This window comes from Macrobrachium rosenbergii, chromosome 40, assembly GCF_040412425.1.
Source record: "Macrobrachium rosenbergii isolate ZJJX-2024 chromosome 40, ASM4041242v1, whole genome shotgun sequence".
In the NCBI taxonomy this organism is placed as follows: domain Eukaryota; kingdom Metazoa; phylum Arthropoda; class Malacostraca; order Decapoda; family Palaemonidae; genus Macrobrachium; species Macrobrachium rosenbergii.
Window position 1 is genome coordinate 26,442,999 of NC_089780.1, and position 17,432 is coordinate 26,460,430.

At 40.4% G+C, this 17,432-nt stretch overlaps 1 protein-coding gene across 2 annotated transcripts in view; it reads right to left on the minus strand.

Annotated features, from left to right (window-relative positions):
- The window catches only part of RpI135 (RNA polymerase I subunit Rpl135), a 164,906-nt gene that overhangs the window by 32,244 nt on the left and 115,230 nt on the right, over positions 1-17,432 (minus strand). For both annotated transcript variants that reach the window (XM_067083406.1, XM_067083407.1), the window contains 2 exons: positions 5,506-5,703; positions 4,718-4,825 (listed from right to left, as the gene is read on the minus strand). In XM_067083406.1, coding sequence (XP_066939507.1) covers positions 4,718-4,825; positions 5,506-5,703 — 306 coding nt within the window. The remainder of the gene's footprint in view (positions 1-4,717; positions 4,826-5,505; positions 5,704-17,432) is intronic.

The following is a 17,432-nucleotide window of genomic DNA, read 5'->3' on the forward strand; positions in this document are numbered from 1 at the left end:
AACATCAGTCATAGGAGGGTAGTGGAAGGGGCACTCATCAGAGAGATTAAAGTGATAGAAGGAAACAAAGGATTTACCTCAGAAGATCCCATAAGCCAATCTTTGATATTAAAAAAACCTAAGATCAACCTTTCTGACCTGGAGGTTAGGTCTCCTGCCCAACAGACCGATGGTGACTACTCACTTACCACAAGGGTTAATACCACTGACCATCAGGTCAGGATATCAGACCGACAGGAGGAGATTAACAACTCTCAAGAGAATGGAAACCAGGACAGCCATCATATAAAATAACAGCACAGGGAGAAGTAGTTCCAGAAGATTGCTGGGCCTTGAACCAGCCTGACTACCTCGTATCTTGAAAAAGGGTTACAGTTAGGACCTGAAAGTACTCGAGATTAAAGTAATATGTAAATAATTACAAGTAAACAAGTTATACACAAGAGTCTTGTGGGTTTCTCTTTCCATCTTCAGAAGTAAACTGAAAGAAGTTTTTGTTTGGTTCAGCTGTAAATATCGAGGTATTATCAGGTACAGAGAGAATTGATAAATGTTGTCTGCGGACACTGCAGCAAATTCCACTCCGTACTCTGATTTAGATCCGTATGTTTATGTTGTGGAATATAGTATGGACCTTTTCAGCTGATATGCTCTCCTGTATGTTATCTATGGTGTTCTGGAGTATCTGAGTAACTTTTTGATAAATATTTGAAGTGTGTGAAAATTCTTATTTGATTCACTGTCCAAGGAGGAGGTAATTTTACTATTGACGGAAACTGCTCATTTATATTCAATGACTCTAACAGTCTTCTAGCTCTAAGAGGGAAAGGTGGCAATTGTTTATAAATACATCTCTTAATTCAAATAATTTTTTTGTTGGAGAATCACTAATCTGAATTCTTAAGGCACACTTCATTGTTACAAACTTTCTACGAAGAGACAGTAGTAGTTCACCACATTCATCTTGTAAAGATGAGGTTGGTGATGATCTACAGGCTCCTGAAAATATTCTAGGACCTTCATTACGAACTAGGTCTAATGTTTTCAGCACTGCATCTGATGCTGAGCCATACATTTCACTCCCATAATCATTGACAGACAACACTGTTGCTTGATACAGTAGAGTGAGGGTCTGTTTATCAGCTCCCCAAGTAGTGTTTGATAGTTTTTTAATTAGATTTAATGCTCTTTTACGTTATGTGGGCTTTCCAGTTCAAGTGAGTATCAAATACTAATCCCAAAGAAACCTTGACCAACTTCCACTCCCCAAGAGGGAGCCGAAGTGAGTCAAGGTTGGGTCAAGACGATATTTACTTTTTTTAGGTTTGCTCTGTACTGGAGCATAGGGTTCCAGTGTAATTACACTAAGATTTTTTTTTTTTACGTTTTCTAAACAGTTGTCAGAGGACGTTCCAGCGGTCGTCAACTGTGCCGAGTTGCTACCATCCAAGATTTGAGAGGGAGAAAAAAAAATTAACCTGAAAACCTTAAAAAGGTATCATCAGCTTTTCATGGAGTTTATTCTTCCACCAATGGCACAAGTGAGAGCTGACTCCCAAATGTCCACATCCCTTCCCTACCCCACAGGGGATGGCACAACATGATTAGAGTGGCCCAAGTGTAAACCAAACCCGCTTGCTAGGACTGAGAGTATTCCAAGAATACAATCATCTCCACCCTAATCATTTTATGGGCAAACGGACAGATTACCATGAGTCCTATCCCCAGAACCAGACCCCACTGGAATCTGTGGCCCAGCCCTAAAGAATAGTTCCACCCTTGAGATATCAATCTGATATCACTCAGGTCCAAACATTATTGGGCAGTTGATGGTCCTACCACAGTTCCCACTATTTAGCTTCGGATATAAACCCAATCCCAGCTATGATATCTTTTCCTATTTACCAGGTCCTATAAATTTTACAAAAAGTGGAAAACTCCACAAAATTGGTCCAAAGAAATATACAGTCATACTCCGAACTTACTCGAGGTTAGGTTCCAGAACCCCTCGCGCAGGGTGAATTTTCGCGTAAATTTGGCATGGTCTCTAAAAATGCTAATAAATGCTTATTTCTAAAGTTTAAACACTAAATATGACCCTAATCATGCTCCCAAATTATTAAGTTACCTTTTAAATGAAATTAAAGTTACTGAAATTTCATTTTAAAGTTCGCTTAATACATTACCCTTAAAAAGAGAAATAATGGTTTACATATAAACTGAGAGTTGTAAGAGAATCTCTCTCTCTCTCTCTCTCTCTCTCTCTCTCTCTCTCTCTCTCTCTCTCTCTCTCTCTCTCTCTCTCTCTCTCTCTCTCTCTCTCTCTCTCTCTCTCTGTGTTTTTAGAATCGTCTCAACCTCTTTTAACAACTTCTTTATTCTGCATCTCTTTCTCTTTGTTCTGAAATGCTTTTTCATGAACAAACAGTGTTTTATATTTTGACTAATACAACTCTTAGTTATTATGTCTCTATGTTTTAGAACGTATTTGTAACACTAGCGCATTTACACTTCGTAGACGATACAGGCCAAATTAGATCAATTTAAACTATCTACTGTACAGGTAAAGACGTACAGAGAATTAATAAGTTGTAAAAATGTGTGAGCGCTAACTATGAATGAGAGAGAGAGAGAGAGAGAGAGAGAGAGAGAGAGAGAGAGAGAGAGAGAGAGAGAGAGAGAGAGAGAGAGAGAGAGAGAGAACCAACACTAACGGTAAAGAATCGCCTGGTTCAAGGGTTGTCCTTACTTAAGAGAGTGAAATTATTTATCAATTATTACGGAGACTGAGAGAATAACACACGAGAGAGAGAGAGAGAGAGAGAGAGAGAGAGAGAGAGAGAGAGAGAGAGAGAGAGAGAGAGAGAGAGAGAGAGAGAGAGAGAGAGAGAGAGAGAGAGAGAGAGTTAATAAATACATTACTTTTTGCCTTTCAAAAAGAAATAAATGGTTGACTTAAGAATATAGTCGTGACTCTCCCCATTCCACCAATCTATTTTTAGACGTCTTCTCAACCTCGTTTTTACAAACTTTTTTATTCTGTCACTTTCTCTTTGTTCTGAAATGCTCTGTCTCTATGTTTTAGAACTGTGCATTTACAGTTTGTAAATGGTACAGGTAAAATTAGATCAATTCAAAATTATCTACTGTACAGTTAAAGACATACAGAGAAACAGTGTTGTAATACGTAGGTTGGCTAACTTTGAACGAGAGAGAGAGAGAGAGAGAGAGAGAGAGAGAGATAAATAACCGTTGTCCTTACTTAAGACTGAAATTTTTTAAAATTATTACGGACACAGAGAGAGAGAGAGAGAGAGAGAGAGAGAGAGAGAGAGAGAGAGAGAGAGAGAGAATTACATTACAAGAAAAATTTGACCACTGATTAGCAACACTCCCATTCTTGTCATGTTAAATGACATGTCTGACAGCTTTTGCCTTCCACCTTCTTACAGAAGATGAGGGAAGAATTTGTTTGTTCAAGATAACAGAATTTTGTATTATTAATTATTATTATTATTATTATTATTATTATTATTATTATTATTATTATTATTATTATTATTATTATTATTACTATTATTATTTAATTTTATTAATCTTATTAATATTTGAAAATTAGTACTTATTATTACGTAAAAAGTTTATTTATCATACAAATAAACATACCTGTATACATGTACCATAAAAATTCATCTCACTATAAGAGAGAGAGAGAGAGAGAAATTATTACTTTTAATAATATTTAATGTTATTTAATTTACACAAAAGCTTGAAAACTTATAAATTACATAAAAAATTAAACAAACTCTTTTGCAGGGTTTCTCAGTGTTCGGAAATGTTCGCATGTCTGTGAAAAACTCGTGTATGACCATTAGTTAGGTTCCAATGAAAAATTTGTGTGTGTGTGAATTCGTGCAACTCGAATCTTGCAAGTTCGAGGTATTACTGTATAATAATATATGAGACTCTTGGACTCAAACCTGGGAACAAATTCCTGGGGTACAAGAGCCAACACCCCCTCACCATGTTAAGGTGGTCCCACATTGAGGGGGAAGACCATTCAGAATAACAAGAGCTTATTAAAAGCAGCAGGAGAGCCAATCATTATGAACTCATTAAATATATGAAAACCAAGCAGAAACTTCACAGGAATATAACTGCCTGAGCATACTATGAAAATATTGGAAAAGGTATTCTAAGAAAGGTTGAGAAAAATTGTTAAAGCTGGCAACTGACAGTTTGGTTTCAGGCTACATACATCAACAAAATACTCTCAATTTAAAATGAAGCAACTATTGAAAAAGTACCATGCAAAGAAGAGAGTATACCACATACTTGTGGATCTTGAAAAGGCCTTTAACAAGTCAAATAAATGTGCACTATAAAGGCAGATGATACTAGAAAGACTCTAAGTTAACAATGTAACTCTATCATAACACTATATCTAGAATGAAGACAGTTAATGATGTGTCATAAGAATCTGATACAAATTCTGGTGTTCATCAAGGATCAGCCCGGAACCCTTTGCTGTTTATGATTATAATGGAAGAAGCTAGAAGTACTAAAGAAAGCAAAAAATTGAGACCCTGAGAGAAGCTTTATCCAGAGGACTTAGTGCTTTGGCAGAATCTGAGAAAAAAGCGATGGTGTTTAAAAACTAGAAGAGATGAATGGAGAGGAGAGAACTGAATATCAATTAATGTAAAACAAAACTTACCTGACATTGGTACATGTTTCGAGGTATTGGGTTGCAGTCAGAAAATGGCACTAACTTTGCAACATTGCTTAGTGTAGTGGTCTTGCTTATTTCCATATGTGTATGCACCTAAAAAATAAAATACTGTGATTAACAAATACAACATTATCAATATATTATATACAGACCACTTATTTCCAAATCATATCTTTTTACAACAGTGACCATGGATTATTGGCAACTAACTTTCTTGAAAGTTTCAAGTCACAAGATATACAATACAATGACAATGCAATACCAGAGGCCCTTTGAGAGTAAGAGTACTTACAGAAGAGTATTTACGTGTTAGCTCTCATATGCTAGCTTACACATTAACCTTCATATCAACAATGAGCTTGGAAATTAATGATTTCTACTCTTACGTGAGTGAAATATATATACAGTATTTAGTTTAGTTATTAATTTTGAGCACAACTCCTTCAGCTTCCAAAATATCTATTACTTCGAGTACTCTCTGACCATGTTACTGATACTCTTGTTCCAAAAATAAAGTTGCTTACGGGGTCTGTGTCATTTTTTAAAGGGCATATTTGTCCTATGTTGTTTTTCGACTACTTAGAACGAGGTATTACTGTATATTTTACATGCACTCACAAAAAATAAACTAATCTTGGTTACTGGAATTATAAAATCATATTACCTGACCCTTCATACTGCTTCAAGAATTTTAACTACCATTTTATGTCCTTGCTGCTGTACAAAGATACTTTGTTTATTAATTGATTCTAAAACATCATTTTGCAACTCACCCCCTCTTCACAATCTTCTGGTGACACAGCAATATCCATGTACATCTGCTCAAATGTACCAATATATTCCACAGTCTTTGTGGAAAGGTTGATGACTGGACGCATCATTCGCCCAAGGGATGTTGCAAGGAAGAGAGCTGGATACTGCCCTCCATATTTCCTTTTCTTCAGAAGTATTATTTCGGTATACTTAAAGATCTGTAACAAAAACACACTGTCATATGACAATCATCAATCACGTAAATTTTGAATCAAAAAGCATCAGCTCTCTCAAAATTCTCTAATCAATCAAGAAAAGGCAAAATGTGAAATTACACTGTCCTGCTTACTGCAATCAAATAACACACAAAAATAATGAGCTCATCACCACTCCGGTGGAGGCATATTGGTATCTTTGCTTTATAGTTCAATAATTTTTGTTGTAATAAATGAAAATGGAGTTTTTATGGTTTTTTCTTACATCAAAACCTGTTTTATACCACAAAGAAAGTTTTTTCATATAAACTCATTAATCATGAACATGGCCCTTGCTAGTCTCATAATGCAAGCGCCTACTTGACTCTCACATACCAATAAATCCACTACTTTTTGTTTAGTTTCGACATGGAGGAGAAACCAGTGGGGCTGGGAGGAAGGATCCCCAATAAGACTGATTGATTTGTATGAAAAAGCTAGTTTGTTTTATAAAAGAATTTTTAAAACTATAACTGATTTTTGTATACTGGTCAAAATTCATCATGATTGGACCTTAAATAAAAACAGCATACTCTCCTCATCCATGAAGTGTGGGAGTAAATATGATATTTTCATAATAAAATAAATTTTTGAACATACTTACCTGGTAGTTATATATATAGCTTAAGTCCCTGACGTCACGGCAGAATTTCAAAAACTGTGGCAATCGCCGATCGGTAGTCAGGTGAACCACCTGTGCGCCCTCTACCCAGGTACCTGGAACCATTCCAACTATTCCTCAGATCTTCCATGCCCCTAGTCTCTAGAGGGGAGGAGGGTGGGAATTTAATTATATATAACTACCAGGTAAGTATGTTCAAAAATTTATTTTATTATGAAAATATCATTTTTAAACATCTAACTTACCTGGTAGTTATATATATAGCTGACTGACACCTTTGGTGGAGGGTCAGAGACAGCCAACATCATTGGAATTTGCTTAAGGGTTATTAATAAACCAACTTAAGGTCCTTACCTGGATTAAGGAAGCTGACTTCAATGAACTCCCTCATTTTGTCTGCTTTCCTTAAGAGATCCAGCGATCCACTCAGGGGGCTGAAGACCTCTAGGAGCTGCCAACCGGTGTACCAACCTCTATGTGACAAACAACCTATAATACCCTTGTTCCGGGCGCCACCAAGGAACAAAAATGATCATTTGACTAAAATTGATGATTGTAGAAGACTGCGTTCAATCTTCACAAACAACCATAAAATTTCAACCCTTCCAAGGTAAGAACAAAGGGTATTGTTTTAAGGAATTGTATTAAGGAAGCCGAGTTCAATGAACTCCGCCTCATTATGTCTGCATTCCTTAAGAGGTCCAGCGATCCACTCAGGGGGCTGAAGACCTCTAGGAGCTGCCAACCGGTGTACCAACCTCTATGTGACAGACAACCTATAGTACCCTTGTTCCGGGAGCCACCAAGGAACAAAATGATCATCTGACTAAAATCAATGATTGTGGAAGACTGCGTTCAATCTTCACAAACAACCACCAAATTTCAACCATTCCAAGGCAAGAACAAAGGGTATTGTTTTATGGGATTGGATTAAGGAAGCTGACTTCAATGAACTCCCTCTCATTATGTCTGCATTCCTTAAGAGATCCAGCGATCCACCCAGGGGCTGAAAATCTCTAGGGGCTGTCAACCGTGTATAACCTCTATGTGACTAGACCTCCTCTCAATACCCTTGTTCGGGCTCTACCAAGGAACTTTCATCCCAATGATTGCGGAAGACTGCGTCCAGTCTTCACAAACAACCATAAAAATTCTCAATTCCAAGGTAAGAAAAAGGGTATTGATTATGGGATTGTAGGGGTATTCCCTCTCCCATTACTGAATTAGATGCTATAAACGGGCACAGCGTATAGCAATCTTCGCATAATGTCTGGACTTGTTTTAGATAGTGAGAGGCAAATACTAACTTGCTTCTCCAGAAGGTCGTGTCCAAGATACTCTGCAGGGACCTGTTCTGTTTAAGAGCTACAGAGGTTGCTACTGTCCTGACCTCGTGCGTCTTTACTTTCAGAATCTTGTAGTCCATCTCTTTACATTCCATATGTGCTTCTTTTATCAACTGTCTGATAAAATAAAACAGAGCATTCTTCGACATCTATACAGAGAGCTTTTTGACTGAGCACCAAAGTCCTTCTGAATTCCTTCTTAAGTCCTTTGTCCTATCCAGGTAGAGCCTTAGAGCCCTTACCGGGAATAGGACTCTCTCTCTCTCCTCCCTTGTTATGTCCGTTAGGTTCGGAATCTCGAACGTTCTGCGCCAGGGTTGTGACGAGTATTCATTTTTTGCAAGGAAGCCTAGTTGCAGTGAGCAGATTGCCTTGCCTTGCCTAAAATCTATATTCTTGCTGAGAGCATGTATCTCACTAACTCTTTTCGCTGCGGCCAAACTGACCAAGAAAATAGTTTTGATGGTGAGGTCCTTTAAAGATATCCTCTGCAAGGGATCGAACCTCCTCCCCATGAGGAACCTCAGGACCACGTCTAGGTTCCATGCTGGTGAGTTCTTTATATACAAATTTGGGTTACAGAAATATTGGAAGAGGACACATGGTTGTCCTTGCACCATCCTCTAAATACCTCCCACTTGGATTGGTATACCTTAATGGTGGATAACCTCCTTGATTTGCGATAGCGCCAGTTGTCTCCTTGAAAAAAAAAAAACTTCTGGCTCTTGTGAGTTTTCCGATAGTCCGAAGGCAGTTACTAGTAGCGCTTGTAGGTTTTGGTAATATCTTTCCAAGTGGGGTTGTTTGAGTAGATCTACTCTCTGAGGTAGGCTACTCAGGATGTCCACCATCCATTCTAGTACCTCTGTGAACCAATCTCTTGTCGTTCAGTAAGGGGCCACAAGGGTCATTCCGGTCCTCTCATGTGACACAAATTTTTTCAGTACCCTGTGTATTATCTTGAAAGAGAGAAATGCATACACGTCCAAGTTGGACCAGTCCACCAGGAACGTGTCTATGTATATAGCCCCGGGATCTGGTACTGGAGAACAGTAAGTTTCCAGCCTCTTCGTTTGCGCTGTGGCGAAAAGCTCTATGCAAGGACGTCCCCAAAGTCCTGAAGCAGCGTTCTTTCTGTTGAGAGGACTTTATTTCCTGCTCAGAATGTCCGCCCTCACATTTTTTCTCCCCTTGGATAGAGTGGGTTACTAGTTTTACATTCTCCTCCTTTGCCCAAAGGAGAGTTTCTCTTGTTGTCTCGTATAGAGACCTGGAGTGAGTGCCCCCTTGTTTGCTGATGTAGGCCAATGCTGCCGTGTTGTCGGTGTTGACCTGCACCTCTCTTGTTCCCCACTGTGTTCGAACTCCCTGAGAGCTAGAAGGATTGCAGTTAGTTCCTTCTAACTGATGTTTAACTTCTCCTGCTCTCTGGTTCAGGAGCCCGAGACTTTTTATTTCCCTCGTGTTGCTCTCCATACTGAGTCCGACGCGTCGGATAACAACACTAGGTCTGGGTTCTTCTAATATAGAGAAGGGACCTCCTGGAGCCTGACGGGACGTTCCACCACTATAAATACGGTCTTATTGGTTCCGAAATGGGGATGCACTTGGTCTCCAGTTCTATTTCCTTGTCCCAGTTCCGATTTAGATGAAACTGTAACGGGCATAGAATTAACCTCTCAAATGAGACAAACCGTTCCAGCGAGGAAAGGGTTCCCAGCAGACTCATCTATTCCTTTGCCAAGCATGACTGTCTCTTTATAAAGTTCTGAAATTTTCTTAAGGCTTGTCCTGTCTTTGCAATAAACGGAAAAGCCCGAAAATCCTGACTCTGAATCTTCATCCTAAGGTACAGAACCTCTTGGGATGGGATCAGCTGAGATTTCTATCTGTTTATCAGTAGACCTAATTCTTTGTTAGACGCTTGATGCCAGTGCATCTTGCGCCCTGAGCTAACTCCACGTCTTGGTTTCCAATATCTTGAAGCCTGACGCCCTGACGCCCAATGCCTTGACGCTTGGCGCCTTGGGTTCATTGACGCTTGTCGTCATGGTGTTTCACTCCTAGATGCTTGACGCCACTGCATCCAGCGTCTAGAGTTTCATTCACTACGTTCAGCGTTTTAAACTTCTGGACGTCTAGAAGCTTTAGTTGGACGTCTAATATACTTCTTATCTTTGCCTGGTTGTCACTCTTGCACCAGGGAAGACAAAGTCTGCTGCATATTTTGTATTAAAGCTATATGCGGGGCTTCCTGCTGTTGGGGACAGGCTGGGAAGCCTCAACTACAGCAATTATTTCTCCTCATTGTCAATAATGGACCGTGGAGGGGGTTCAGCAGACGAGTACCAATCCGAAGGAGGAAGAGGAGGATGTACGGAAGGCAGCACAGTGTCCGCCACGCTCTTGCAGCCTGGTATCCTGACTGAATAGAACTGTCTACGTTTGTTCTTAGTAGGAGAGCTACCCTTGGGGCTGGAAGGGAAGAGCTCCGGGCTGCTCCAGTGGCTACGATCTGTAGTCTATGAAGTCTTATCATGACGTCCCTCAATATTGGGTAACTTGCTCTTGAGAGGTCTCGGCTCCAGAGCCAGACGTCAGCCCTGTCTGTTTAGGTCGAAACAGAGAGACCGAAACTGGAAAACCTTTCCCGTGGACGAATTTCAGAAAATTCTTGGAGTTCGGGTGTATGGGGATGTGAAAATACGCATCCTGGAGGTCCAGTGAGGCCATCCAGTCATGCTGTCTGACCGCTGCAAGAACCGATTTTGTCGTTTCCATAGCGACCTTTGTTTATTGCACAAAAAAGTTGAGTGCAATCCCGTCTAGCACCGGTCTCCAACTCCCCCAAGCATTGGGGATCAGGAATAACCGAATGTAGAATCCTGGGGAATTCGGATCCTGAACTCTCTGTCTGGTCTCCTTTTGCAACATCATAGACACTTGTTGCTGTAGAACCTTTGCCTTGGTTCTGTCGTTGCATTTGGCAGAAAGGTCGAATTGTCTTGTTACTAGAGGGGGCCTACTCAGGCTGGACAGTCTGGCTCCTACCGCAGTCTGCAGGAGAAGAAAGGCAGGTCCTCCTTCTTCCCTGTGTAGAGCCTCTTCTCGTTGTCATTCATCTATCCGTCCTAGAGGAACCTCTATCGGAGGGCCGACCACGAAAGAGCTGAGATACCTGAAACACAGGAACCTCAGCCTTACTCTTTTTAGCGATGAAAGTCGTAGGTAGAACTTTTCTTGCTGTTTTAGATATTAAATCTTACGTGGTTTTCTGGGCCAAAGATGAAAAGGCCTCTTTACCAAATCTTGAGAGAAGATGTCTGAGGAAAAAAGGGGTATAAATCAGTTCTGATTTTGATTGGACGTGACCCCATTAGCCAGGAAAGAGCAAAGATGGGCCCTTTTCTTCAGGATTCCTGCTGAGAAAGGTGCAGTTGATTCATTGGAACTATCTCCGAGTCCTTTATCCATACACGACATCAGATATATGAGTTCTTGGTGTCAGTCGTGTTGAATAATTCCATCTTCCTTCCTAAATCTCCAAATTCTTTTGAGGGGTGGTTCAATTCTGATATCGACCAACAACCGTTTTCCCCATGGCCACTCGACGAGAAGAGTCAACAAGATTAGAGAAGGTTCCTGAGAAGGGCAGGTATTTTGAGGCCGAACGATTCTCCAGTTTGATACTAAACGCTAGACCTTGAGGTAGTTTGGTTGGAGGAAAAACAAAGGCTGTCTTTCATTGTTTCTCCTTCGAAAGTATCCATTCTTCGTAAATGTTGCCCTCTTAGACGCCTTCACAAGAGTAAATTCTGAAGGCGGGAATGAGAAGCAGTCAGGATAAATTTCCCTGGAAAAATTTCCGAAAATAGCTTCATAAGCCTTTTGAAGTCTGATAAAAGCTGATGGCCTTTTATATTGTCTTCGTCAGAAATCTCTACAATAGGATTCACAGGAGAATGCGAGATATTATCATTCTCTTCTTCCGATTTTCCGAAGACGGAAGTAGCGGCGTCTTTCAAAATATCATCTTGACGCCTGGCGCCCTGGCGCCCAGTCTCTTGACGCCTGGCGTGTTGGCGTCCATTTTCTTGAAGCTTAATGTCTTGGCGTCCAGCTTCATGACGCCTGACGTCCTGGCGTCTAACTTCTCGACACTTGACGTCCTGGCGTCCAGCTTCACGCCTGGCGCCCTGGCGTCCAGCTTCTCAACTTTCGGCGCCCTGGCGTCCAGCTTCGACGCCGGCGTCCTGGCGTCCAGCTTCTCGACGCTCGACGTCCTGACATCCTCCTCCTGGCGTCCATACTTCTAACTTTCGCTGTCCCGTCAAACCTAGAGGTTACTTGAGAACTGGCCGCCTGTGCGACATCGGTCAAAAGCTTCCTCCGGTTGACGTACAGCAACCGGTGGACGAAAAACACTTTAACCTCGCTTTCCTATGGCGGGTGAGCGCCCCGGGAAACGTCAACAGGTGCGCTCGAGGGGACGACTGCTTTCGGTAGCTAAAGCCTCTTGCCTCCCTTCGTCTGTCGACTTTCCTTCTCACAGGGTTGGTGAGCTTGGAAGAGGTCTAGGACTAGGAGCACAACAGGACCGAGCGGTCGCACCCTCCACTGCACTTGCACTAACAACATATTAACACTTGTATTTTTAGATCTCTTATTATCGATCACATATTATCCCTGTCTTCTGAGAGGGATTTTACCTGTTGGGCCAGGGTCTGAATGGCAGCCAACAAATCATTAAGTATTGGGTCCTTACCTGTTTCAGTAGGGGTTCAGAGACTACCACTACGGGAGAAGGATCAATAGGATAGTTAGCAAGGGGAAAAGAATTAACTATTCCTGGTTATATCAAGAAGAGTGAGAAACAGTACTCTTGGCTCTTCTGAGCCGGTCTTTCATTCCCGTTCTTCAGACATGCTAAGTGGGGATCCAAGGAGACTTTAGCAAGCCGCTTGCATCCCCACACACACATTTTCATACTCGATGAAGTCAGATATGTTATAAGAAAATCCAAAAGCGAACAAGCGAAAGCCAAGCCAAGCCAAAGTGTACTTCACCAAAATAAGTTGCAAAAAAACACAGGCTACGAGCAAAATTCCATCGATGTTACCGACACAGCGGCAGGGAAGATCTGCGGAATAGTTGGAATGGTTCCAGGTACCTGGGAAGAGGGCGCACAGGTGGTTCACCTGACTACCGATCGGCGATTGCCGCTTGTTTTTGAAATTCTGCCGTGACGTCAGGGACTTAAGCTATATATATAACTACCAGGTAAGTTAGATGTTTAAAAATACCAGAGTTCCACACAATCAGCCAACTCTTACATTAAAACATGAGGTAAAGACAGTGTGAGCAGTATCAGTGACAGAGTCGACAAAAAATGTTTAAAAAGATTTGTGCGTTAGGTCTCTCAAATAGAACATTACAGTATCATGTGGCATAATTAATATTCTACCTACCTAATGACTTTTAAAAGGCAGTGGTGGTGCTACTACCTTTAAAATTCAGTGCCTGTGATTCAGTAGTGACCGGATAAGCCCTAAGGATGGCTTGCATAAGCCAAGCAGCTATAGAGCTTTTAGATACTTCCAACATGGCTTTCAAGGGGCAGAGGAACACATTTTTCTTACTCTTCATTTGCACAAAGAGGACCAGACCTTGGCTGGTACCTAAAGCTGAATCACAAACCTGTATATGCCTCAAGCTAGCAAGATGGGAATTACTAAAGAAGGCTCTTGCAAGTGTATACTGGCAGGAGCAGGTTCTCACACACATCAAAAGCCACTGAAACCCCGTACAGATACAACTCCTCCTATGATGAGGATAATAAGTTGAACTGTTATTAAGAGCAACTCAGTGATTTATGATAAGTCAGTCTGGAATATCAAAAACCAGCAAGAATTTGTCTTTGCTGCACACTAACTGAAGGAAAGAAAATTAATTACTTCAAAAGTTTGTGCACCCCAGTAAAGACTAAGTGTAAGCCCCTGTTCCTCTGATATAAAGCTCAAGACACTCATGATCAATCTCAGAATTTAAAAAGTTGACACGAGGCAATAAAAGACGGAATAAATGAGTATGTGGGGGCGCCAATGAGTCAGATCAGGATGTGAGAAGTACCAAGAACAGAAATGAGCACGAGAGCATGCTAAGAGTTGAGAAGTGGGACAAACATCAAAGAGAAGCAGCAATGTTATAGATTTGAGCATGGAGACTGAAAGGACATCAATAAAGAAGGAAGCACTTCCACAGGCAGCAAATTAGCAGAAGAAGCAGGAGTGGCAAAAGTAAAGTCTTGACCAACTAAAACATGGCCACGGCTCGGCAGAAGAATCATCCTCCCTTGAAGGATGAAGAGTGGATATAAATGTAGAAATATCACACACCTGAAAGGAGAATTTTCCAATGAAAATACAAATACTGTACTTTAATACTGTTCCCATACAGTCCTGCATCAGGTTTGAATGCTGGTCTAGTCAGGTGAGAGTGGCTCAAGTCACACGGTATTAAAGGGGGTGCCACTGCTCAAGTTGAGGGTCAAGTACCATTAGGAATAGCACCAGACAAATACACTTGAACCTCACTCCCAGTGGCCACAGGAAGAATGAAGGAGAATGAGACTGCTGAGCATAGTAACAAGATTTGGGAAAGAAACACAGAGTCCTCTCTGCAGTGGGGGTGCCAGCACTGTGGTACAGATGCCTCCTGCATGTGCCTCAAAAGACACAAATGAAATACTGCACTAGTGAAGAGGGCACTAGATATACCTGCTTTGAAGCATGGTGCTACACACGCCACCTGCCATGAGGGGAAAACTAATAATCCCTGCACACAAAAGACTGGCCAAAGGAAACACCCTAAGCAGAGATAAAAAAAAAAAAAAATTTATGAATAACAAAAAAATTAAATTGAACTTTCAACAATGAATCAGCAGCAAGAAGACACCAATTTGAAGCCACAGATGTAAAAAGCAAAAATAAAATCTTTATAACAAAATTTAAGAGGGTAAAAAAATGCACAAGTGAACTACCTCAGAATATGTGAACATGAAAAATCACATATAAAAGTAATGAATAACTGGAAAATAATTCAGTACAGACCCTGGAAAGCACAGCATACATCCAATACCACCAGAGCCTCATTAAAGAAAGGGAAGCTTTATTTGGTGGGAAGTGAATTGTGAGCTCAGCATGCACATAGGGACTTTTCTTCTTTCAACTTTCCAAGTCAGTCAGTGTCTGTTTCATACAAAATAAAACTAACTATGACTGATGCGTTGAGATACATTGGCACCACGTAAGCATGAATAGGTGCAAAGGAGGAACAACATGGACTCAAATTTTCATCGAAATCAAGGCTAACTCATCAGTGAGGAAGAATATCTAAAGTGAGGAGGCAAAGGACTATGATTTTGCATATCTGACAATGAAGGCAAGGTAGCTCAACATCAGCCAAAAGATGGTGCAGAATCTGTTCCTCCTACTGAGGCAGCACTGAGAACTAAAAATCCTTCTACTGTGCCTTTTTGGTTGGTGCCTTAAGAACAGCAGCAATGTGAAATGTATACATAAATTAAACTGGGGGAACACACCTAACCCAAACAAGTACTATATGATGTATGAAGGTTTGTTATTAATTGCCATGAAGCTATAGCATATCTTGACAAGCAAGCTCACATGAGGCATTCTGTTCATATCACTGGCATTCATACATAAGTCAACCCTTGAGTATCTTTAGTTAATTTTAAATTTTGAACTCACCAGAAAAATAGTACAGGTATTCAATTTCAAAATGACAGCTTTAGCTATCATTATACAGTGAACCCCCCGTATTCGCGGGGGATGTGTACCACACCCCGCCCGTGAATAGCTAAAATCCGCGAATATGCTTAAAACCCCTCTAATAACACTTAGAACTGCCCACTTTGATAGCTCAAGCCAAGAAAAACCCTGTAAAAATGCTTATACCTGAGTATTTTAATAGTTTTATCACAAAAAGTGCATTTATTCATGAAAATTATATGAAAATACAGTAATTAGTGAATATTTCTCAGTGAAAAATACCGCGAATGGGCGAATTTTCCACGAAAAATGGCTAGATATGTTCCACAGAGAAACCTGCGAATGCGTGAGTCCGCGAACCATGAGAACGCGAATGCAGGGGGTTTACTGTATGACGAAAATCAAATTTACAATGATTTGCCCCAGACGAGTCCTGGGACACCCTTGAATCTCGAGGGGTAAGCAAGACAACAAAATTAATATGCAAAAAATCATTGATAGGGGACACAAAATCATCATTAAAATAAGCAAATATATAACTAAAAATGTTTCCCTGAGTTACAATTATTCTCTTTGAAATTTTGTATATGATAGCAATAGCAAAAATACCCTGCATACCAAAATTTTTAATTTTGATTTTTCCCAAGTAAGCAATACTGGGAATGCCAGGTACAATGCTCTCTTGTGAATGTAAGCGTAATCAAACTGAACCTTGCAGGATTTTGTGCTGCCACTATCTTTTTAGACACCCTCCTTGGTGCTCGGAAGCATAAACATCTATCATGGCTAAAAATCACCCATCTGAGTCTTATGCTACTGGTGAGAAGAGAAGGAAGACAATATTATTACTAGAGGAGATTGGCTGACTGATTTATGTCTTAACTGGTGTCACTACACCTAGGCTATTGATGCCATACTAGAGGACAAAATGAAGGTAATAAATGGGAACTTAGGCTTTCAGTCAATGATCTCGACCACCCTGAAGGATATGAAGTGAATTAATAACATTGAAATCTCCAGCATCAGTTAAATCTGTTATCATGAAGAAGGGAGCTAGGTTAATCAAGGAGAAGGACATCGGCCAATATAAGTGTTCAAAGCATGTGCATGGTAAACTACACTACGCTGCAGTGTAAGCCAATAAGTGTTTAGGGTAAGCTAGGCTAGGCTATAGGCTGGTGTAAGTGTTCTAAGCATGTTTGGGATTGGCTAGGTTATGATGTAGGCCAGTGTAAGTGTTCTAAGCCTAAGGAAGACTAGACTAAGTTAGGATTTCTGTTAGTAAAATAAAAGCTGGCAAAAGGGTTATTTTCAACTTATGATATTTTCACTTAGTGATAGGTTTCCAGATACCTAACCCAATTGTACCACAGGAGCATCTGATGAAAGAATAATCAGATATAATAAAAAAAATCCAGTGATACACACGCCATAATACAAAGAAAACCACTCTGAATATATACATCCTTATGCCAGAAGCAAATATTATTAGATAGTTTGTAGTTTATATTTTACTAAAGGTACTGTACATGTGTGACCAGAAACTTATTCATATAAAAAGTTGCACAATCATACAATGATCAAGCATACCAAACCTGAACAGGTTAAAATTATAAAAAATAGGGAACCTAAGGCATTAAACTTGATAACAACCAGTCACTATCCTGCACCAAAACTTGACAAAAATATGGCAAAAAACGTTGAAGAACACAACACCTGTTCAGAAAAATGACAAATTTTGGAAGTAATTTGTGTTTTTCCTAACATGCAAACCCAAGGTCTTTACATAGGAATTACCTTCAGCGCAAGCTGGAGCAGGCTATTCTACATAAGGTAGTTGCACTACTGGTGGGAGATGAGAGGGGTACCCTCACCACCTCTCTTTGCTGAGTTACACAACCACTTGCCTTATAGCCCAGGTAACAGAATGAGGGG